We start from the raw sequence: 26,659 nt of genomic DNA, 5'->3' as shown, positions 1-26,659 counted from the left end.
ATAGAAATTAATAACCCTATCTGTGCTAAAACTGACAATTAATGGCTCCTGCCATCAGTATGTAGCCAGGCCAGACTAAACTTTTATGAAGTTGGACCTGACACTTTATTTCTTCTATTAGTAATTCAATATTATATGAAGGGCAGTATTCAACTTGTTTAACATATGAAGGGCAATACATTCTTTAACCCCTACCAAGTTAACTATCATTTTACCATGTCTATCTATTAATCTAGTTTAAAACATTTATCACTTTTAGGGTAAATTATCTAAACATGGGGTGACTAAATAGCTAACAGTGCAGAATAAAGTCAGACAGCACAGACATGCTGATTATGGTCTGCACTTGTCACATTAGTAAAAGCAGTTACAGTATGACAAGTTTATTATCAAGAATAAATAGAGGTTAACAGGTGCATACTAAAAGTACATATACATGTGAAACTAGGATTTAAATTATACATATATTTTAAGATAATTACAACAGAAATCTTACCTCACATAATCTCTCATAGGAATGAGCGAGAGGCAGATAAGATACAAGGCAATCATCAGGTGTCATCACCAAGTTATTGTTGTTCTGAAAATTTACATCAATTAAACATCTAAATACAAGAGTTAACATGAAAGAATCCCAAGTTCCCTGCAAGAATCGAACCTACAGTGATGAGGTACTAGAGGTTAGAAGTCAACAATCTGAGCTACTAGACAATAGACGCCCCGTTAAGACATTGTTTAAATTGTAATATTAGTATGTTTCAAACACTTTGTGCAGTAAATATCTCTTCTAGGTCAGACCAGAAAAAGTCAAGTTCATCTTTATTGCATCTGATATTCACAGTTCTTTAAATTTTCAATTATCAAATGAAATTAAAAAAAGAAATCTGTTTATATCATGTAAGATATAAGTCCAGGCCTACCATCTACCTGACTGCTCCAACATTTTCTCTCTTTTGCAACATAAAGCTCCTTATATTTTCTTTTTCTTTGTTTGAATATATCAATAAACATACTTTGTCTACTGGTTCATGAAGATTAATTTAATCAACAAGTGAGACATTGAAGACAAGTATGAAACATATATGTCTTAATGTAGCTAATTTTTGTAACAAATAATTTTGTAAAGTACTTACAAAAATGTATCCACATGCAAGCACTGGGGCTAAACAATTTTCATGGGTCAACATTGCTCCTTTTGGTAAACCTGTGAAGAAAACAGTGAAAATAAAATTTGTAAGGCACAATTTGTTTATGATTTGTTAAAGCAAATCTTTTTGTAATGTAGTTTATTAGGTCCTTATGCTATGTATTTCTAATGAGCTGGGCAGTGAAATAAAAGAATGAAGGTTTAGTTAATGTCAAGCTAACATTGTATGAGTTACATATTAACTTTTCAGCTTGTACTGGTAAGAGCAGACCTGAGATGTCACTCACAGGCTGGCAATTCTATAGAACATTAAGCCCTCAACAAGCTGACCGGATACATGTGTCTTCTTCAAATGAAAGAAATAAACATCCTAGCAAGTAATTTGAGAGACAAGTAATTTGTAGTTAGCAATATAACAGGCAACAATATTGATATAACACAATAAGGCAGTTTTAAAGGAAGATGAGAGCCCCCACTCTCAGGGCATTACTTTAGACATAAGAAACCATCCATTTGTAAAAAATATCACTAAGAATCCATAACAAGTCAGTAATTTATCTATGTCAGGACTAACCCAACATTAAAATATAAGACAACAAGATGTTAACAAATATATTGTACCTGTTGTACCACTAGTATAACATATCACTGCTAAATCTTCAGGTTTACACGGCTGAAACAAAAGATGTCTTAAATAAAGAAAATCAAATACAAACAATTTTCATAAAGGTCTCAAATCACAAATTTTGTCAAAAATCATTAATTACTCAAATGCTGAAAGTTTGTGATCATTTTCCTTACTAAAAAGATAGCACTATTCAAACTTCTTATATAATAACAATCAAATTAATCAAACACAACCTTCATTTCATTATTTACAATATCAGAGAACTTGTTTATTTTTACCTTTGGTTCCTGAGGAGCAGCCTCACCCTTTTTCTGAAAGAAAATTGTAACTATATTGAGTTTAAAAGATGTCAAGCTGTAAGTGGTAAAATAAACAACAGAAATTTAAAGAACTCTAAAATCATGTTTTTCTTATCATACATGTCATAATGTCCCAGATGTCTGGGAGTGCTAGAAATCTGGTGACTGTCACAGAGGCGTCCTGGAGTTGATTTTGTCCTTTAAAAATAACAAGAACCAACTGTAAGACAGAAGGCATTATAAAAGGCAAGACTTTTGTAAGTACTATATTAAGTATTAACAACAGGTCCTAAAAAGTCACCAAAGGTGACAATGTTAATATTAACTATATACAAATATATAAGAGTAAGAAGACAACATAAACAACAGTATGGGTAACTCTTGATATAATAGTTTACCTCTAGATCTTCATACTGCATCAACTGAACACCATGTTGCTTGGCAAGAGTTTCATTCTCTTCTGATAGTTTTTCCATGACAACCAGAGTTTTGAGATTCGGAGTTTCACTCATTCTACCAAGGAGATTCTTGACCTTTTCATTTTTATCACAAATTATAAGATTGAGTTCAGCTGAAACCAAAAAATCAGTATTGAATAAACTTCTCTTGTTTTACATTTATGGGTGACTGCAGTGATTTTTTTCCTTATATAAATGGCATCAAATAATGGACCCATTCACAATCATGAATGTTCCTTAACAATTTTCAGAATGGGTCAGATGGACCAGTTCAGTTATTAAAAAAATCACTAACAACATCACTTAAGCTTACAATTTTGTCTTATTTTCTAATGCACATAACAAGGTGCATTATGCCATTAACAATTTCTTGTATAGAAGTACAATTCCGTATTTTGTTATTTGTTTTCCATACAAAAAAACTGGTTTCATCATTCTTTTCACATGCTAGTGTGATGCCATTTGACAGTAAAGAATAACACAAAAATCAATTATAGTTTTAACTATGTGTTTATTTCTTATCATTTTGTGCATTTGTTTCTGTTTTAAATGTACCAGGTATTTTAAAGTTTGTGTGTGTTATTGAAAAATGCCCATTTCAATGTGCAGTAGGAGTAATATGATCATGAACGCTATTAGACCTGAATGATTAATTACAGTGCATCCTGGATCATTGTACATTGTTTGTTGCCTACAAACTGTGTAAACAGGTATACATTAACAGAGTAGATATACACTGATATGTATTTCCATTGAACAATGTATCATATAAAAGGATCATTTACCTTGAACAATGATATGATTGCAAGCTTCCACTCCAAGAGTATCATATAAAGGTACAATACACATAGAATATAGATAACTTGCTTGTTCTGCTATGAAATACTGAAAAAAAAACATGAAAGTCAAACCATCTGAGATGTTATGTTTATATATATTTATATATAAGTCAAACCTGTGTTAAAGACTACCTATATACAAATACCACACTGTAAATAAAGACCATTTTTTGACGAACCTACATTATTGAAAATACATATAAAACCACTACAGACAACTTGCGTGTAAAGGCCATGTATGGTCTGTTCTTTGGATGGCCTTTATTCACAGATTTAACTTTACACATGAATTTATCAACAGAAAGCCAAAAGTACAATTATAACCAAAATTAAATTAAACATTTTACAAGTTAATGATTTTGGCTGTTAACCTATTTACAATTTGGTTTGAACTTCCTAGCATAAAATCTTCCTAAATCTTTCTCTACCTATTAACACATATTATAATAGTTTGAAGACTTTATGAAACAGAAAAATTCTTTCAACAAATTAAATGTTTGCTATATAATATGTTTACCTATAGCTGTCATGTTGCTGAACAAAGTCATTTTGAAAATGTTTTCATTGAAAGTCCCCAAAGAAATTCTCAGAAGCCACAAAACTCAAAATCATAATATCGATTCACTTGACATAAAAGTGTTTTACTTCAATCAATTAATACAATTTGAAAGTATGAGTTACCTCTGCCCTGTTTTGGGAGTATATACCAATATGTGTTGAATTTTCAGGTGTTTGGCCAACAGCTATCAGACCTGCTCCAATATGACTGGCTTTTGTTAACACCTTAAATAAATATTGAACATTTTAGATAAAGTTAAAAAAATCTGAAACAACAAATTAGGATATTCATAGAGAGTGACCAATATGATGTAATCATTCATATGTTAAACACTCTATTGTGAAGATGGACAAATCTCTATATATAAAGGAGAATAATATTATACATTGTTTCTATGGGATGTTAAAACTTTTCTTTATATTTGATATAAAATTTTATACACATTCTCTCTATGTGAAGTAAATCTTTATGTGATGTTGAACCAATATCCATGTGTTTAAATAATATAACTCTATAATTATGAGATGTAAAAGATATTTATATATATGAGATGTAAATAAGAGATGTAAAAGATATATATATATATATATAAGAGATTATATATAAGAGATGTAAAAGATATATATATATATACAGTGTAACTTCCGAAAACCGAACACCCATGGGACTTGTTAAAAAGTTCGGATTTCAGAGGTTTCCGGAATTCAGAGGTTTATGATAATGTGGACAAGACTAAGCCACTTAATATCACTAAATGTCAAGGAAGATGTGGCCATTACTGTAATATCATATATAATAGTCTTTTAATCAAGATAAAGATGTGAATGAAAAGAATACATTTTTATCTTACACCTGAAAATGCTTTCGAATTTCTATCAGTTTGTAGAAATGTTGTTAATGTTGTTAATTGCATAAACTTACATATCGTCCGATGCTAGTTAATTAATTATTACATCAAATGCAATAAAATCCCTATAGACGTTTGATGCATACATTGTCCCAACTAATTGTGATTTAATCCGCTAATAAACACTTCAAATTAACTGACCGCGGTAAATTACTTTGATTAACCGCATCACTTCAAACATACCATTTCACAGTTTGTGATTTTAACGCGTGTCAAATTACATGATCACCGCTAATTAGTAAACAATCAATAGGGAGATTAAATCTTCCTGCAGGGTAAACATTCTCGATTTACAATGTATTTCACACCTTTGGATATTTCCGGTTTTCAGAGGTAAAATTGCATTGATTTGACTCTAATTTTACGAAAATATCGTCCGGAATTCAGAATTTAGAAGTTCCGGAATTCAGAAGTATTATATATATAGAAAATAGAAGGGAAAAAATCGGGACCGAAAAAATTGTTCGGTTTTTTAGAAGTTTCCGGATTTCAGAAGTTCCGGAATTCGGAAGTTACACTATATATATATATATATATATATATATATATATATATATATATATATATATATATATATGAGATGTTGCTACATTATGTAGTTTTAGGTTAATAAATTTATTAAATTTTTTATTTTCAAATAGTTAAAGCATTAATGATTATGTTCCAATCAAAATAAGATGGACAGATATGCCAACTAAAATTTGATATAGAGCCATTTGTTTTTGTTCTTTCAGTTTACAGATAGCTAGCCTCCTAATATATTTTAGATGCTTAGACAGATGAAAGAACAGAAAAAGGACAAACAATGCCAAATCAAAATCCCTTCCAACTTCAAATGAGGGATAATTATTGCATTTTTATGCATATTGTATATTGTTCAATCAAACTCCTCAAGCAACCACTTAACATCATCATGTATTTATTACATAATAGGATCAAACCACTTACTCTATGTTAACAACCGGAAATCTATGCACTAATCAATGCACTTTTATTTGTAGACATTGTCCAAGTGTTCTTACATAATAACAACTAATTTCATATTGATATAACAATTAGCTGTGTACTTTAGCACTAGTACAATTATATTCTGTAGGATCAATTCCACATATACCAGCACATATAATTATTACTTAAATGTTTATATATTATCAATAAGGCAATTGTACAGTTTTAATAACAAATTTGAGATTCATATATATAACATTAATAGCTAAAATATTATTTAGTAGGAATAATGATGAAACATGCTTGTAACTTCCTGCAACATAAAGCACAAACAAGATATGTTTGTAAAACATGTATGCCCCCTATCGGCAGCCAATTTGTCATGTGATCAGGTTATTATGCATGACTTCTGACCCAGTGAACAAGCAATTAATAAGGGTTATCTAGTATCTACTGATCATGACTAGTCACAAGGTAATAATTATTGTGACCCCATAGGTTTTGTGCAGCAATTAAAGTTATTAAAAATCTTACCAACCAATATATACATAAATTTTATGAATCACATAGGCCTCATTAATGACAGCCAAGTTGTTACATATTACATAGGACCTTCAAATGTGTATACCAAACAACATAAAAATATCAACCAAGGCAACTTGAGTTGTTGAGTTATTGGTCAGAAACGGTTATTAAGTACAAGGTCACTATGACATTGACCCCTTGACCCCAAAATCAATAGGGGTCATCTACTGGTCATGACCAATCATCATACCAAGTTTGAAGTTCCTAGGCATAAGGGTTCTTTAGTTATTGATCGGAAACTGTTTTTACCTACAAGGTCAATGTGACCTTGACCTTTGACCCTTGACCCCAAAATCAATACTGTTCATCTGCTGGTCATGACCATTCATCATACTAAGTTTGAAGTTCCTAGGACTAAGGGTTCTTTAGTGATTGATCGGAGACTGTTTTAACCTACAAGGTCAATGTGACCTTGACCTTTGACCCCTTGACCCCAAAATCAATAGGGGTCATCTGCTGGTCATGACTAATCATGATACCAAGTTTGAAGTACCTAGGCCTAAGAGTTCTTTATTTATTGATCGGAAACCGTTTCCACCTACAAGGTCAATGTGACCTTGACCTTCCCCCTTGACCCCAATATCAATAGGGGTCATCTGATGGTCATGACCAATCATCATACCAAGTTTGAAGTACCTAGGCCTAAGCGTTCTTTAGTTATTGATCAGAAACCGTTTTTACCTAAAAGGTCAATGTGACCTTGACCTTTGACCCTAAAAACAATAGGGGTCATCTGCTGGTCATGACCAACCGCCATACCAAGTTTTAAGTTCCTTGGCCTAAGGGTTCTTTAATTATTGATCGGATACTGTTTTTACCTATAAGGTCAATGTGACCTTGACCTTTGACCCCAAAATCAATAGGGGTCATCTACTGATCATGACCAATCACCATACCAAGTTTGAAGTTTCTAGGCCCAAGGGTTCTTTCGTTATTGATCGGAAACCATTTTTACCTACAAGGTCAATGTGACCTTGACCTTTGACCCCTTGACCCCAAAATCAATAGGGGTCATCTACTGATCATGACCAATCACCATACCAAGTTTGAAGTTCCTAGGCCTAATGGTTCTTTAGTTATTGATCGGAAACCGTTTTTACCTACAAGGTCAATGTGACCTTGCCCTTTGACCCCTTGACCCCAAAATCATACCAAGTTTGAAGTTCCTAGGCCTAAGGGTTCTTTAGTTATCACTCGGAAACCATTTGGTCTACGGACCGACGGACCGACAGGTGCAAAGCAATATACCCCCTCTTCTTCGAAGTGGGGGCATAATAATTGTGATCATGTCCCCTTCAACATAAATAGCCAAGTCTTTGACTTTTGTATTCTTAGAACCCTTGAAAAAGCTCCGACCTGCATGGAACATTAGACAGTAAAATCACTTTTAAAAGCCCCAGCACTACAATTCAGACATATCCCTGATTATTTTAAGTACCAAAACAAAGCCACTGCATCAACCCAGTTGTATGGGGACAGACTGTAAGTAAAACCAAGAGTCATTCCCCCCCCCCCCTCCAATGTGTAGGGGGCAGTAAGTCTATAAATGACTGGTGTATAACAGCTATCTTTTGATAAAAGATTTATTTCACAGTAGTGATAATAATCACTTGTCTATATCATCAATACAAAACAAGCCTGAATATTTGTGCTGTCATGTGACCAGGTTCTTTATTGGTAGATGCGTGATTTTAATTAATTCAATGACAACAAAATCCCTCAAAATTAATGATTGACAGTTGTGAAAGTGAAATCCAAGCAGGACAAGTCTTATGTTTCACATAGGTAAAGGTTAACGGCTAATTTCTGTTACTGTAGATGTTTTTTTTTTATATAGAATTATCTGGGCTGACTAGGAAGGAGATTTTGAATATTTTCTACTTACATCATTATAGGATATCCATGTATATGGTTCAGTTGCACTGGGTTTCCATCCCAAACATCTCCCATTATCTGGAAAATATGTATATATACATCAACAGTTACGAAGACCATTAAAGTCAAAATTGTTATATTTTAACAGTTAAACTAGGCTGACAGAAATAGGAACCATTGTTAGGAACCATTGATGGAAAAGTGATTTCAAATTTCATTCGAATCAAACAGCAACGCCAGGTGACTTGACTTCTCAGAACAATTTTGAACAAGTAGAATTGTATAATGCATTTAAGTCTAACAGCAATAAAGGCCTTTACCTAAACCCATGAGCAATATATCTGAATTAATTCTAATAGATCTGAATCTGACAATAAACTGTATGTTTCAAACAGTTTACAAGTAGGACATATGGGACACTACAAATATACAAGCACAATGAAGAACATTTGGTAGGGTTAAATTTCCTAATCATCAGCATTAACCTTACACCTATACTACACAAACTTATCTCAGAATTCACAATCTGATGTCAGAATATAACATATTTTAAAACAGTTTCTTTCTTCACAAACTTGTGAGAACTAACAAATGCTAAAGCTTAAAATAAACATCCTGCCTTCTAACAGGTTTCTCTCCAGCTGTTCACATTCATACATCATATCTCTATTCATTATTTGAATGGCAAATATTTTCTCTCATTCAAATGAATATGAAGACTGCAAACATGCATATCAAATAGGCATGTAATATATTTAATAAGATTTTACACTAACTTGACAATCTTGCCCCTCTTTTGAATGCGTCGGATAAGGTCCTGACATCTTCTTCCTCAAAAGCAACTGGTTTACCGTCTTTAGCTTGTCGGCTGATTTTTGCATCTTTTTCTTCCTGAAAATAATAAATAATACAAAATTGTAATGTGTAACAAACAAATGATGGAGGTATAATTATTGATACAACACTAATATAAATGACATATTGTTAAACACAATATATTCATCATTTCTGTATCAAGATTGCTTGACACCAGTACTAACTTTTACTTGGTCTTATATAACTTTGTCTTATATGTACATGAATAGTGACTAGTCTTTGTCAAGAAAGTACTATATTAATGTTATGCTTGAGTTATGAATTATATAACTAAACACTATAGACTCAATAGTATTCTAGAAGTAAGGACCTCATATAAATGATAATCATGACTGGGGCATCCTCTTTTATGACAAGTTGGTTCATGACAATATTCTGTAATGTCATTCTTTCTCCACAACTCTTTCAATTGATGTATGAGAAGAAGTTGTCATTCCAAAAATCATCATCATCATCATCATCAACAACAAAACTGATACAATTTTCCAGCATGATAGTGTCTCTCAAACTCATTGCCTAAGTTACATTAATTTAGTTTGTTTTTAACTTATTTTAAAAAAAAAGAAAGTTTTATATAACAGGGACCTTTAATTCAGGAAGTTATACAAAGTCTGTTTATACATGGAGGTATATAATTAAAGTCATCTCTTGATTGTATAAATTATTTAAAATATTTAACTTCCTTTACATATACTTGCTATATAGCATGAACTTACAAAGATGCAATACAAACAATCAAAACACTTAAAATCTTTTCATCGCATGATTTTACAAATAGTTTCCTCTTTCATAGTCCAAAGTATTTGTTTACAATTCTTTTTAGTCATATAAAGTAAATAATTTTCAGTAAATAAAATGTGTGTATCTGAACCTTGTGAATATCTGTCATAATAGTTTAGTAATTCTGACTCCATTATAATCATATTTATTTTATTAAAATGATTCTTTTATGTGAAGTGACTATTTTTTTTCTTTTTACACTTAATCAAACACTGGTCCAAAAAAATTGTTTCCTTACAAGCAAGAGGTTATTCAAAATACATGTACTTTTTCAGCATGTATTTTGTTGGTATAATAATTACAGTTTAAACTGCCATAAAAAAGGTTTGATACTCATATTAACCAGCTATCTGAGTTATCAATCATCATACAAGTTGGTGCAACACTACACTATATCTGTATATTAACAACACTAAATAAACCAGTAATACACTATAGCTTAGTGAACATATAAAATTTTGTGACTTATAAAAATGACATATTCATCAAATAAGGTTAAGTCAATCATATATCTTCACTTTGAACCTTCCCTTATAGAGGATGACACAGTTATATTTATTATTATGTAGGATTGAAACATCCTGTAGTCTTAATAATACATGTAGTATAATTGTGTGATGTCAATGGATGAAACTCGTCATCTGTGGTTTAAGACCTCATGAAATATGGTAAAATGACCTGGTATTGTACTTAAAAGTTAAGGGATTTCACAAGAAAAGTCAAGCACAGCTGATGGTCTGATCTTCAGTCAGAGTCTAATGAAGTTACAAGTATAAAACTTCATAGAAAATCAACTAGCACACTATACAAGCTATTTGTTGACTTCATATGAACATAGTTTACAGACTCTGACAAGAACTTGAGAAATTAAACAAGAGGGCCATGATGGCCCTAGATCGCTCACCTGATTTATCAAACTCATCCAAACAATTACCTAGACAAGCATTCTGACCAAGTCTCATGACAGGTGAGTCAAAAATGTGACCACTACAGTGTTAACAAGGATTATCCATATTTGAGCAGTGCGAACTAGTTTTTTACCCAGGTGACACATATTCAAACTTGACCTAGAAATCATCAAAACAACTTTTACACCAATTTCAAGGCTACTTGGATCAAAACAGTAACAACTAGAGTGTTAACAAGATTTTTCTATTTTTAGCTCCGGTGACCTAGTTCCACATGCGATTTCGAACTCATCCAAGCAATTACCTATACAAGCATCCTGACCAAGTTTGATGATAATTGAGTCGAAAATGTGACCACTAGAATGTTAACAACGTTTTTCCATATTTGGGCGGTGTGACCTAGTTTTTTTTCATCCAAGATGACCAATGTTCGAACTTGACTTAGAAATCATCAAAACAAACTTTCAGACCAATTAACAGAATATTTGGATCACAACAGTAGCCACTAGAGTGTTAACAAGATTTTTCTATTTTTAGCTCCGGTGACCTACTTTTTCATCCGAGATGACCCATGTTCAATTTCTTCCCAGCAATGACCTAGACAAGTTTCCTGACCAAGTTTGATGACAATTGAGTCAAAATTGTGACCACTAGAGTGTTAACAAGGTTTTTCTATTTTTAGCTCCTGTGACCTAGTTTTTCATCCGAGATGACCCATGTTCGAACTCATCCGAGCTATCACCTAGACAAGCATCTTGATCAAGTTTGATGATGATTGATGCAAAAATGTGACCACTAGAGTGTTAACAAGGTTTTTTCTATTTTTAGCCTCGGTTGACCTACTTTTTCATCCGAGATGACCCATGTTCACACTCATCCGAGCTATCAACTAGATAAGCATCCTGACCAAGTTTGATGATGATTGATGCAAAAATGTGACCGCTAGAGTGTTAACAAGGTTTTTTCTATTTTTAGCTCCGGTGACTTACTTTTTCATCCGAGATGACCCATGTTCGAACTCATCCGAGCTATCACCTAGACAAGCATCTTGACCAAGTTTGATGATGATTGATGCAAAAATTTGACCGCTAGAGTGTTAACAAGGTTTTTCTATTTTAAGCTCCGGTGACCTACTTTTTCATCCGAGATGACCCATGTTCGAACTCATCCGAGCTATCAACTAGATAAGCATCCTGACCAAGTTTGATGATGATTGATGCAAAAATGTGACCGCTAGAGTGTTAACAAGGTTTTTCTATTTTTAGCTCCGGTGACCTACTTTTTCATCCGAGATGACCCATGTTCGAACTCATCCGAGCTATCACCTAGACAAGCATCTTGACCAAGTTTGATGATGATTGATGCAAAAATGTGACCGCTAGAGTGTTAACAAGGTTTTTCTATTTTTAGCTCCGGTGACCTACTTTTTCATCCGAGATGACCCATGTTCGAACTCATCCGAGCTATCACCTAGACAAACATCCTGACCAAGTTTGATGATGATTGAGGCAAAAATGTGACCTCTAGAGTGTTTACAAGGTTTTTCTATTTTTAGCTCTTGTGACCTAGTTTCTCATCCGAGATGACCCATGTTCGAACTCATCCGAGCTATCAACTAGATAAGCATCCTGACCAAGTTTGATGATGATTGAGGCAAAAATGTGACCGCTAGAGTGTTAACAACTAAATGTGAACGGACGACGGACGGACGACGGACGACGGACAATCATCGATCCTAAAAGCTCACCCTGAGCATGCTCAGGTGAGCTAAAAACCGATAACCATAGTTAAATCTCTGACCATTGAAAAAGGAAAATATTAGTGAATTTTGTCAAATATATCTATCTGTCTTATGGATGTACACCTTTTAGATGCTGACTATAGTATACAGCTCTCCCACCTTTGTAACAGAATGAACAATAGACAGCCTTACAGATGACAGTTCACTGGCTAGATACATTGCTTAAAAAATCCAGCAAAAATGATGTGTTTTTTACTCAAGTATGCCACGAATGTAAACTTCTAAAGATAATGGTTAAAATCCAAGCTAGACTTTCAATGTGGACATCCTCTCTATCCTGTACAACACAGACCTTCAAATAATGTTATGTATCCACACAATCATTAGAGTATATTATGATGAAAGTTCTAGTGCCCAAAACAAGCTAAGTACCTGGTGTTATCATAATGTGTCAACTGCCATCAATCTTTTGAGACTTATTATAAAACTAAAAGAAGACAAACACAAAGATAACCAAAGATAACATCAACACTCAGTCCTGTACACTAAGACCAATATGAGACGGACACTCGGACAGCATCTGGATGCCAATATATATTAATTGAACAAATCTTTTACCATTTTATTTCCTCTGCTACTTTTTAATGACAAAAAATATTATTTTACTAAAACATTCAATAATCTCTTATAATTTATAGGCCGAAGAAAAAAAATATTATTTTACCATCAGTTTTTTGTTAAAGTACATTTTTAAGACAGCTTTATAATACAATAACAATGTTTATGAGATATTTTATACCACACAATATTATCTTTTATTACAAGGTCATACCTCTAGTTATGGTCACTGACTTTCAGACTATTAAAAGTTCAAATGTGCTTTAATACTGTTGTATCACATTACATGAAATATTTTTAGATTACCATAAACAAGAATATAAAATGACACCAATAGATTAACCCCAATCAAAAATATTGCTTGTATTATAGTTTGGGGACCTTTCTGTTGAAAATGTGTCAGAGTTATATCTTATACATATACATGTACATGCACAGTGCGTTAACAGGTAGGTATTTAAGTACCCACACTCCAGAGCATGCCAACTGATTGGGTCATTTTTTCTCTGGTTAACTTATTATGGAGGCAGAGAATGGGAATATCATATTGGTTTCTTTTTTTTCTGGGGTTTCATATTGCGACAACAGGAACCTGTTTTTTATTTTGCCTATGATATAAAAGAAAAAGAACGGAGGGGGGGGGGGGGGCGCAACACTCTTACAAATCAGATAGCCTTGTGTTTCGATGCTCTTTCTATTACTTAACTAATAGAAAAAGTACTAACTTAAAATTTTAACCTTAGTGACAGAACCTGGCCCAATTAGCTTCAAACTTAACCCAATGTCTATATAATTTACAGAAATCTCAATATATAAGAAGCTGTTCTTTAAAACACACCAACACTGAATAACAGTTACAGTCCTATACCAGCCTTACTGGTGAATTTAAATTAAGGAAGACCTTGGTTGCCCCTCCTTGGATAATTTCAGAAACAAAAGAGTGCCTGAAAGGAAAAAAAACAACAAGTTTTTCTTAAGCCAGGTGAATGGCCTTTTTATATGAAAGCTAGAATTTGAAGTCCCTGGTGATATTTCAACATTAAGCAGTGAGGAGCAAATGCTGTATGTAAGTATTCAAGGATTAATGAGGGTCCAATCACCTTTTCAGGCACTGAGAGTTCATCCCCCGGACATGTCACCATTCATGTCCTTAAAGGTATAATTCCAAAAAGTGATTTATAAATTTTGAATTCAGTAATTTACTGAATCATACTAAATTTGTATGCGAGTCAATTTTTGTGATGTTCAGGTCCAGGGAAGAAAATTGAGAAAAACCGAATTCCTAAAGAATGATCCCTAAGTAATACCCAAAACAACAAAATTGGAAATGTTGCAGTCTATAGGTTTGATTGAGTCAATGTTCATGGAACACCCCCTAGCATGCATACCAGTATACCTAGATACATTTCTATGAAATCAGTCTTTACTTGAATTTAAATTACAGTTCCATGGTAAATAGTTCATTGTCCTTTTACTGTATATTATTTATTAATATGTCACTTGGAATTGAATTGCCAATCTTTCAATCTGGACAAACCCATTTTTCATTTTCAGGGAAAAGATAAAAAAAGTACTAATAGTGCAAATGCACTAGTTTACAGTAATTACAATTTTCTATGTTTTATTTTTTTTTTCAAATAAATTTTTTACTGCATACAAAATTTAAAACAGGTAATATTTATACATATAATAAGCAGGTATAAATATATTGATAATCAATTAGCTAGATCTATATCATCCATCATATATTGTTAATGTTAATACACTGATTTACACTAACTTAATGTGGAGAAGTTATTTACAGCATGAGATCATAGCAAATACCTGTACAACTCTTACATATATACCTGGAAACCTAAATACCTTTAACCATAGGTGTAGAAACTACATGAAAATACAAGCAACTAATTAAATATTACATATCGTTACCCACTTCAGGCTGTAGTAAAAACAATGCAGTCTTAATTATTCATAGTCACATGCAATGAAATATACACATGTACATGAAAATAATATATACATGTCGAACAAGACTTCAAGTTCGTAATCCTACACCAACACACCTGGTCTATTTACTAAACTTTTCACAAACTTATTGGTTGAATTTCTATAATCCATGCACAAAATTAACTATAAATAACTGATTTTACATACCTCAATCGGAACAGACTGAATGTTGTAAAACTCTTCATTCTGTGGATTAAATTTACTAGCTGAAAGCCCCATGTTCCTTTAATCACATAAATTAAGCACTTGATTTATCTCAAATACCTGTCTTTAAACTTGTTTTTAAGTGAATTTATAAAACACACACGAACACACACTATAACTACCAGTATTTCTTGCCTCAAGTCAGGTATGACAGTGTACTAACATTTACTTGTCACTGATTTTCCATCTTAAATAACTGTAAAAACAAGGTATGGTCAACCAATCAAATCAAACAAAATCACATTGATGTTATTGTCCTTGAAGGTCATGTCCATTTTGTGAATCCTTTCACTAGCTCTTTACTTCAATATACTGTTATTGAAAGTATTTCGCATAAACAATTCTCTGCTAAGTAGTACAATAAAATTGATAATTATGAGAATAAATGTAGTTTAAATGCACTTATAACAGGTAATCTCCACACTGGTAAATGTAAAGGCAGTAGAGTTTAACAGTTGTCTTACAACTTGTTATTAAAATGTCTCCATTTAACACTAAAAATACTAAAGTAAAGTAAGTCCAGCTTTCTGAAGTCACAAATCAATCACTTGACATAGTTTCAGTAATAAAGTACTATTTATTATATGAACGAGAGGAAGTAAGTAAACATCCTATAGACGTAAACAAACATACGTACACATGTTGGGAACAACAATTATTTAGCCAACCATATAAGGAAGTTTATCTTATTATTTCATGTATATTCTACTACATCACTTACAGGAAACAGTCTCTAACACTTAAACTATTTTTTTTTTCTGTTCTGATAAATCAAAATTAAAGTTAACATATTAATAACATAATCCTTGACGTTATGAGTGTTTTTATAATGTTAACAGTGAAACTTAAAGGCTAATATGGTATTTCCTTCAAATAAAAAATCCATAGTCACATTATAGTACAGTGTGTATTATAATGAGTCATCAAACATTAGAAAATAGCTCAACATTTAATACTACAGACATGTTTTAAGATCCTCCTTAAAATCTAACCTGCTTAAATTAATGTGAAAGTCAATAGAGTTTTTATTTACTGAGAGACACTATTTATATTACAGATAAAAAGAGAATCATCAAATATAAATAAAGGCATGACAAAAAGTCACCCCATTATTATACTAAATTGCATCAGCAATACTGGCACCATTTTGTTTTCATTCATTGCCTGTAAGCTGATTCTGACAAATGTTCTATAAATAAACATGAAATTAACAGTGAAATTCGAAGAAACTTGGCCAATAAAGTAACTAGAACAATATCCTGTTATATGTTCCAGAAGATATACAGAACATATTAATTCCCAAGACACTCTGATGTATAATGTATTGGATCAGAAAAGTAACAGCTGATATTCTTTTATATCTTTAGATAAATAATAAATATACATGTACACAAATTGACTGTTGTGGTCATATGAAATCTTAATTTTCTCATAACAAACAATATCAAAGTAACTTGCATTGGTCTACAATGGGCACAGTCTCCAAGTCGATAAAAATAACAGAATGTGTCATTTGGTTATTCTTCTAATATATTACTTGAAAAATAATGTTGATTAGCTTCTTACTAACCGACTAACCTAAGTTATTTAGTATGAACATTTTATATGATGAATAATAATAATTTGTTCTAGAACAATTTGTTCTCTGCTATATTAATATATGTTATATAGGATCATGTATCTCACAGTTGCCAACAACATCCATATATATATATAATTTTTTTGTGGTTTATTGTTATGTCTGATTCTAGATATTTAAACATAATTATTTATTGTATTACAGACCTTACTGGCTTATATTATAGGCCAATTCACTTCAATTTAATTGTGATGTATAATATTTTCAGAAAGTTTGTGGTAAGGGTGTCAATAAAATATCAAGGACTGAAGGTTTAACAGATACTAAGACCATGTTTCTTAACAACTCCATATAAGTTAGTTTAGGAAGTGGACACACAAGAATTTAACCTAAGTATATAGAACTTATGTGTCACAAACAATTTTCCTATTCCTACTCAATGATAAGGTTTCAAATATAAAATATGACATCAGTTAAAGACTGATTCAAGATACAAGTGAGACTAATCATGTAGGACTGTGTATAATATCAACCATTAAGCCTATCTTGAAGAAAACAAACCATAATTATTATTTGTTTATTATTTATGCATAAACGGACCGATATCTTTTTGACAACGAAGAAAACATTCATTTATAGAAGGAATGAATGAATCTTTTAATAAATTAATAATGGCTTATACCATTAACATTTAGTTAATGATCCTTAACCCAAATTATGGCACTGCTCTAGTATACTCAAGAGTTGTTTCCCCTGCACCAGAATCTTCCAATCTACATAAATGTTAACATTCTTACATTGAACTGTTTGATTAACATATTAAATTTCCTATTTCAATTGAAATTCCTCAGGGAAATGTTTAATGCTTTATGGGAATGTAACTAAAACCTGTCCTCATAAAAGAAGCATTTTAAACCTTTCTCACTTAGGAAAATTGTTTAATTAAACCTCTACTGACTAAAACTCTCCTCACATGAATAATCTTTAAGATTAACCCTCAACTCACTGGTAAGTTGTTTACATCTCTCCTCACTCAGGGAAGTTAATTTAACTTTTCCTTATTTTGGAATTAAGACCTCCTTATTAGGGAAGTCATTTCAACTTATTCTCACTAGGAAATCCATGCATATCTCCTCACTAAACTTTTCCTCATTAGAGAAGTCATTTAAGCCTCTCCTCCCTAGGGAAGTGATTTAAACCTGTACTCAATAGGGAAGTCATTTAAACCTGTACTCAATAGGGAAGTCATTTAATCACCTCTTCCCCAGGAAAGTCAATTAAACCTCTCCTCCCTAGGGAAGTCATTTAAACCTTTTCTTCCATGAAAAAATTTAAAACTCTTCGGAAAGTAGTGACCAAATTAAAGAAGCAGTAACACATGTAAATTTTAAAAACTTCAAATTACATACAACCAAAAACCATAAAATACTTCCTACCAACCACTTTTTGTGATCTGTGTCAGGCAGAGAACCAATACAAAAGTTCGACCAGGTTTTTGTTTTTTTCAAAACATTTTTTTTTATAATTCCTTCTTTTTTAATTGGATAAACTATAAAGCCCGCTCATTCAAGTGAGTAACCCAAACATGAATGTTTCTTTGGAAAAATCATTATTTTTGTCTCAAAGATTGTTCAAACATGAAGTTTCAGTTTCAAACCAAAACATTCTAAGTACATGTATGGGCTATTCACTTGAATGAGCAGGCTCTATAATTAATTAATCTCATTAATAATACTGAAATATCAAAAAATAAATTAAAAAGTATTTTTGGAGATTCTATATACCTAAAACTCAAAACTAGACAGGGCTGATTATTTACCTCAGCTTCGATTGATTGTTCTGAGAAGTCACAGTTGTTGAACGGTTTGTGTTTATTCATCAACATGTAAGCTGCTGCAGTGGCCACCACAGTGCCAGTTCCTACCAACTTTAACACATAATCATCCATTCTGCTGAACCCTGAAAATATCAAAATAAAGTAAAACTATCACTGGTATAGACTATTATTGTACAACTATCACTTGTACAGGTAAAGTCTATTATTAAATCTATCACTGGTACAAACTATATTGTATAACTATCACTTGTACAGGTAGTCTATTATTGTAAAACTATCACTGGTACAGACTATTATTGTGAAACTATCGCTGGCACAGTCTGTTACTTTAAAACTATCACTGGTACAGTCTGTTATTGTAAAACTATCACTGGTACAGTTTATTATTGTAAAACTATCACTGGTACAGTCTATTATTGTAAAACTATCACTGGTACAGTCTGTTATTGTAAAACTATCACTGGTACAGTCTGTTATTGTAAAACTATCACTGGTACAGTCTATTATTGTGAAACTATCACTGGTACAGACTATTATTGTAAAACTATCACTTGTACAGTCTATTATTGTAAAACTATCACTGGTACAGTCTATTGTTGCAAAAAGTCCATTATTATTAAACTATCACTGGTGCAGTCTAAAACAAATCTATGATATATTGATATCCCATGACAAATATTCAAAATATTTACTGACCAAAAAGCGAAAAAGGGCAGATCATAATTACACAGTATGGATGTGCAGGCAGATATATTATCACAATGTTTCTATGGGTAGAACCTCAGGCCACCAGCAGGCAAAGGTGTAATGATTTCATTAAGTAAATACACTGTGCATTACCATAACAAAATAAATTTCTGAGCTGCTGATTACATTTTTGCCAACAGTTTGAGTATTAAATTGATGTGTAGTTATTTGGTGATATAATTTCTTCAACAGTTACTGCATTATATCTTAGTTTAATTAACCAGGTTGCAATATCAATACAAATGCCAATATCAGACCAATTATTCTATATATTGGTTAATATATTCAAAGCAATTAAAACGAAAATAGTAAAAGTAATGAAACAACAAGGGTTTTTGTCACAAAAACATGTCTCCCAAAACTAGGTACATTTTTGTATGGTATTGAATAACTGATCACTCCTGTGAATTTTGGTCGAAATCACGCCAGCAATTTGACCTGTGAAATTTTACTATTTATAGTTGTGGCAGCTTATATGTGAAGTGAAGCAGAATGTGCCCACAATGTGCACAACTAGGTATGGTACTGATCATTCCCGTTAAGTAATGTCAAAATCCTGCCTGCAGTTTGACCTGTAAAAGCTGGACAAGATTTTACTTTTATAGCTCTGGCAATCATTTTGTTCAGCAAAGTGGAACATGCTAGCAATATGCACAACAACTAGGTAAGGTAATGATCACTCCTGTGAAGTTGCAAGGAAATCCAGCCAGAAATTTTACCTGTAAAAGCTGGACAAGCTGAACGCAGACAAACCTACATCCTCAAAGTTTGGTTATAACTGGCTACTATTTTGTTCTCTCCTTTGTTCTTTTAGCCATGTAAGAGAAAATATAGCCACAAAAAAGAGCTTACTGAATGAATAGCATCAAAGATTTACTGTTAACTATTGTTCCAATAGCCATTGATCCCATGTTTGTACGGATGAACAGAAGGAAGGAAGGATGGACAGACAGCAAATGCCAATGCTATAATTTCTGGGAGACATAATTAGAAAACTAACATCTTACATGTACATGAGAGTAAACTTCATTAAGTTTAGTTTATATATTTATCATGTTAATATTCTGATATTCTCATTTTGTAATTACTTTATCATAAGATATCAAAGAATAATTTTTATCTTTATTAAAAATATACAGTTACGTTTTAATCCATTCCAGTAATTTCCCCATAGAAATATAACATTTAGAGAGAAACTTTATCAGGAAAATATATTTAAGATGCCTCCAATAATAAAATTCTAGAATTATCATAAAGTGTTTCTTCATTTCCAGGAAAACTGTGGTAAACACACAGAAATAGAACATTAAGTTAATTGTGGTAATAAAACAAACATGTAGGATCTGATGTAAATGTCTGTTTTCTAGGACTTGTTGCTGCATGCTACTTTATTGTAATAAAACAACATTATGATTCAACACAGTGTACAGCTGTATAAGGTAATATACATTAGACAATCACCTGTCATTAATTGAAACTTTGCTACCTTCATATTCTGTTCAAACAGACACTTTTTTAATTCTAATTAATAGAACACTTCAACATAATACATAATTAGCTAAATATCAATACATTTCCATTCCACTGAGTTAATTTGTCTTGTACATAATAATAAACAGGAGGGCATTAAATTCATGTCACACAATTGAGCCACATCACGACAAAACTAACGTAATGCGTTTGCGACCAGCATGGATCCAGACCAGCCTGCGCGTCCGCGCATCTGATCAGGATCCATGCTGTTTGCTTACCAATTCTATTACAAGTAGAGAAACTGATAGCGAACAGCATGAATCCTGATCAGACTGTGCGGATGCGCAGGCTGGTCTGGATCCATGCTGGTTGCAAACGCATTACTTTGGTTTTGTCGTGACGAGGCTCAATTGTTAAATACCTTTCCCTAGTTATTAAAATGTACAGCTCTAAGTGGTATCAACATGATAATTAGATTGTAGCAATGAGGAAAATACTCAGGTCAGTAGAGCTGCTTCACTGAGATAGAAAATCATTTACTTTATACCTGTATTCCTACAATTTCTAACAGTCCTTAGAATGAACATATAAATTTCTACTTAGTGTACACCAAAAGCCCCAAGACAACCCTGAGAATTTTGCAAGCAAATGAATTATAAACAGACCAAACCCCTGGTGTTTTGAACATGCATTGATATGACTGTCTGTCTTTAAGTAGTCCTTAATGTCAAATTTTGAACAACTTTTTAAAGCATGTCAGAAGTTGAACATGATAAGCAAATACATAATAAAGAATAATAATAACATGCATGTTTTGAAAAAGAACAAAGAAAAAAATGGGGAACTATTTTCAGATAAATACCTCTCATTTTTATTGCTCTTTATATCCTTTTTGATACAAACTTGTCCAAGACTTTCACAAAGTTTGGTAGCATTACATGCTAGTTAGTCTTATATAGAGAGCCTCATGTAAACTGAACTTTGTACAATATGTACTGACCATGTTAAAATCATGAATGGACATTTATCAGTCCATGGTCAAAATATCATAAAACTAATGGGTTTATGTAATGATAAAGTAATATTTAAATGGCTCTATCATTTGAGATTATTTAAACCAACAAAACTCCACATTTTTGACTAATAATACTTTGATAAGATTGTTGGTAAAATTTTATATAACATAAAGGTTTTACCAGGATATTCACATGTACATTGCTATGTTGGAATACACCTCTCTAGACAAAATGATACCACATGTATGTTTTAATCCTTATTTAAATGGACATGTCCGTTATTCGACATTATTCTGGACAAAACTATATAGTATTCATCATTTTTCATAGACAATTCCAAAATAAATCAAGACTGAAAAGCTACGTGTAACTGAGGAGACCATGATAAGATGGTGTGGATATGTAAGCTGATCTTGATCTGCACTGGTCATATGTGTAGATTCAGTCACATTAAATCTTTGGAACTGATTTTATAAGGGTATTCATATTCTAATATATCTTTGAACACCTTGTCTTTCAACTAGGTGAACACCTTGTCTTTTAACTAGGTATTTTCTTATGATCATGTATCTTGAAGCATACATTCAAACTGCATTCACCTTAAACAACCTTCAGTACATCAATAAGTACATATTATCTCCATACTTATCTAACTGTAAGGACTACTGGAGTTGAAATGGTCATGCCAAGAGGGCAATCAGTACATTTAGATAAACTGTGTCAATAAACATATGTAGCAAGGTAAAAAAGATATTGTAGAGACAACCACTTAATTCTGGTGCTGGTAACAAGCTAGACCATACATGATTCTGTAGTTGACCAGACTCTGAAACTGTTCGTTATTTATTTAAAAACATTCTAATTTCTAAATTCTAGAAACAAATAATCATAAAATGCTAAATCCGTTCCACAAAAATATTTACTCTCTTAAAAATTTTATTTAAAATTCTACAATTCAAGGGGTAAAATCCTGGTTTTTCAAGGAGCTAGCTATTTATATTTTATAAACTCATCTAAGTAAATTATTTTACAAGATATGTTTGTAAAACATGTATGCCCCCTATCCGCAGCCAATTAGTCATGTGATCAGCTTATTATGACTGACTTTTGACCTAGTGAACAAAAAATCAATAAGGGTTATCTACTGGTCATGACTAGTAACTAGGTAATAATTATTGAGACCGCATAGGTTGTGTGCAGCAATTTTATGACAAAGTTATTACAAATCTTACCAAATAATATATGCATAAATTTTATGAATCATGTAGGCCTCATTACAGCCAAGATGTTATATTACATAAGACCTTTAAATGTGTATACGAAAAGCATTTTTAAATTAATATGCAAATATCAACCAAGGCAACTTGAATTGTTAAGCTATTGGTCAGAAACTGTCTTTAAGTACAAGGTCAATATGACACTAACACCCAAAATCAATAGGGGTCATCTACTGGCCAAAGCCAATGCACCTACAAAGTTTGAGGGCCAGCAGCTATGGGCTTGTCAAGTTATTAATCGGAAACTGTTTTCACCAACAAGGTTAATATGACTTTGACCTTTGACCCCTTGACCCCAAAATCAATACGGGTCATCTAATTGTCAAGTCAAATGCACCTACAAAGTTTGTGGGCCAACAGCTCATGGGTTGTCAAGTTATTGATCGTCATCCGTTTTTACCAACAAGATAAATATGACCTTGACCTTTGACCCCTTGACCCCAAAATCAATAGGGGTCATCTATTGGTCATGAACAATCATCATACCATGCTTGAAGTTCCTAGACCTAAGCGTTCTTTAGTTATTGATCGGAAACCGTTTTACCTACAATGTCAATGTGACCTTGACCTTTGACCCCTTGACCCCAAAATCAGTAGGGTTCATCTGCTGGTCATGAACAATCATCATATCAAGTTTGAAGTTCCTAGGCCTAAGCATTCTTTAGTTATTGATTGGAAACCGTTTTTACCTACAAGGTCAATGTGACCTTGACCTTTGACCCCTTGAACACAAAATCAATAGGGGTCATCTACTAGTCATGACCAATCATCGTACCAAGTTTGAAGTTCCTAGACCTAAGCGTTCTTTAGTTATTGATCGGAAACCATTTGGTCTACAGACCAACTGACAGACAGACAAATGCAAAGCAATATACCCTTCTTTGAAGTGGGGGCATAAATATTGAATTCCTATAAATTGACAATGAGCAGTTTTATACTTGAACAAAAATTTCAAATCTGGTGAAATACAATATAATACACAATATCAAAAATTATCATATTTTGTTCTGTTTGAAAAGAATCAGCTGTAGATTTAGACTACAGTATAAAAAAATTGGCCGCAAATTACATTAATATCCGCCATTTCAAACAGTAAATAATCGGAAAACTGCCAGTGGATTGTTGAAACATTAATTTTATTCAATTTATTAATAAGACTCTTGTCAAATTAAATAAGGCTTACAAATTAATTATAAAGATCTTAATATTGATTCATTTATTTTGCCACTGTTCCTGACAAAGGCTATTCAATATAATAACACACCTTGGATTTAAATGGAAAGAAATATTTTTAATAATGGACTGAAGAGTTTACATTTTTGCACTGGCAAATTTTTGAGAGCCAATACTGACTAGTGTCTTTCAAATGAACACACAAAATGAGAAATAAGCTTACAAAATAGAATATATCAATTTCTGCTAGCCTCATCCATGAAGTTGTTAGCCAAACATGCAAAACTGATACACCCACTATTCAGTGCGAGTTTATTCCATCAAAATATTACATAATTTATGTTTTTGCCAGTCATCTGTGTTTTCTCAGCCAACATGTACATTGTGTGTATTTAGCAAATTTATTAAAATATTTTTTTTTTAATAGAAGTAGTCTTTGAGCCTTAACTTGCAAAACCTGAAACTTTTGCCACTGAAAAACCAGAGCTGATGCTCTCAGTATAATGAGTCTAATCAAGGGGCAGGACGTGAAGTGGTTGCACACTTGGTTCAAGCGAGCGAATTGGTTGCAAACTTGACAAAATGGCGAACACGGCGTGACTTTTCGAAACGGGTGAACGAATTATTGCCAGGCGAGTGGGTTTCTTTGATATTTTGAAGTTCATTAGTATGTCTATTCCATAATGTGATATATATGCCACACTCGGTTAAAGGTTTCAGCTTCCTAGATTCTGTTTTGACGAAGTTATTGAAGATATAAACTGATCATGTAGATATTTTGAAATTTGACATAAGACTGTTCTGGTCGGGTTTTCTCTTAATTTATTCGAATTTGTAAGTTTTGAACTGCATTTAACAATAACAAAATTTGTTTCTGTCAATGCTGTACAAATGGTTTAGTTCGCAAGTCCGAAGATAACGTTCAATACACAAAAATATCTTGTTCAAGCACATTTTGGTTGCAGACTTATACTTCAAGCATTTTTGGTTGCAATCAAGCCGTGTTCGCTCGCTTGAACCAAGTGTGCAACCATTTCACGTCCTGCCCCTTGCTAATATGACTTGTTTTCAGAATTGAAAAAATACATATATTTGTCTAAGACAACATGTAATGGCTTTAAAAATAGCCTTATTAAAATTAGCTTGGACTCTTTACAAAAATGCAAATTTGACTAACACTGAAATTAAATTAAAAGATGGCAAATTGTAAGATAGTTACTTGAATAAGTTACACTGTCATACTTTATTGAGTTTTCCTTTTGAAAATAACTTATTTACAATGCACATGTGTAAAATAGACTATTTGTATACCTTCTCTAATTATACTGATAATATGATAGAAATTAGGGTATATTAAAATATTTTGTTTGTAAAACAGTAAATATCACAAAGATTTAAGTGATATACATGTATAAATATTATAAGGTACGAGGGGGATGACCCATACCCTTGTATTCCTATAACAATTACAGGGTGAATAAACGGGGTTACCAAGTTGGGGCCTCAAAAAAAAAAAAAATGACTTGCAAACATTTGAAAGTAACAGAAAAATCACATAATTTGTTCAAAATTCCACTCGCAATTTGTGAGAATGTGAGCTTTTCCCCTAACTTTTCAGCAAGGAATCCTGATGGAACAACTGCTTTTAAAATAAGGGGGAAATTGTCATCCACTGGAGGGCAAATGTCCAGTATTTCATTTTTACAGTGGAGAGTAAATGCCCTGGGACGATAATGTCTGTATACCATCCTGAACCAATCAATTGACATCATTAAATAATTATGCATTCTCTTGAAAAATCAAGAGTTCTGACTTTGAAGTTAAAGAATCCCTTGCCTATTTTAAGTGTCCTCAGGATTGTGACACTGTTGTACCCTGGTATAGAACTATTCACTAAATGAGGAGAAAATGAGTAAGCAACTGCCAGGATAGCTTGAAATGTTACAAATGTTTTTGGATCCAATTTTGTTTGATTTTATTAACCTGTCAATTGCATAATATTATTGACTATAAGGTCAATACACACGTCACACAATATATTAATCTTCTATATTATTATTATATTATAGACTATCGGTACATTTTTAGAGATGTACGCAGTTAGATGTTATTAAATTTGTGTTTATGAAATAATTATACTGAGCGTTATAGCACATTCTAACACGACATTTTTCACTA

The 26,659-nt window shown here is 32.4% G+C and overlaps 1 protein-coding gene across 4 annotated transcripts in view; it reads right to left on the bottom strand.

Moving 5' to 3' along the window:
• The window catches only part of LOC132719795 (long-chain-fatty-acid--CoA ligase 1-like), a 36,414-nt gene that overhangs the window by 7,680 nt on the left and 2,075 nt on the right, over positions 1 to 26,659 (bottom strand). For 2 of the 4 annotated variants that reach the window (XM_060703699.1, XM_060703700.1), the window contains exons 2-11: positions 18,778 to 18,917; positions 9,022 to 9,136; positions 8,256 to 8,323; positions 4,053 to 4,154; positions 3,318 to 3,417; positions 2,473 to 2,645; positions 2,054 to 2,086; positions 1,769 to 1,820; positions 1,134 to 1,204; positions 497 to 580 (exon numbers count right to left, since the gene is read on the bottom strand). In XM_060703699.1, coding sequence (XP_060559682.1) covers positions 497 to 580; positions 1,134 to 1,204; positions 1,769 to 1,820; positions 2,054 to 2,086; positions 2,473 to 2,645; positions 3,318 to 3,417; positions 4,053 to 4,154; positions 8,256 to 8,323; positions 9,022 to 9,136; positions 18,778 to 18,906 — 927 coding nt within the window. In that variant the 5' untranslated portion in view covers positions 18,907 to 18,917. Of the gene's footprint in view, positions 1 to 496; positions 581 to 1,133; positions 1,205 to 1,768; positions 1,821 to 2,053; positions 2,087 to 2,472; positions 2,646 to 3,317; positions 3,418 to 4,052; positions 4,155 to 8,255; positions 8,324 to 9,021; positions 9,137 to 15,322; positions 16,188 to 18,777; positions 18,918 to 21,877; positions 21,900 to 26,659 lie in introns of those variants that run through there. The other 2 variants (XM_060703698.1, XM_060703701.1) reach the window with 2 other exon arrangements.

This window comes from Ruditapes philippinarum, unplaced genomic scaffold (genome assembly GCF_026571515.1).
Source record: "Ruditapes philippinarum isolate M1 unplaced genomic scaffold, ASM2657151v2 ctg135_1_1_1_1, whole genome shotgun sequence".
Classification (NCBI taxonomy): domain Eukaryota; kingdom Metazoa; phylum Mollusca; class Bivalvia; order Venerida; family Veneridae; genus Ruditapes; species Ruditapes philippinarum.
This window is presented reverse-complemented; position numbering and strand designations above follow the sequence as displayed.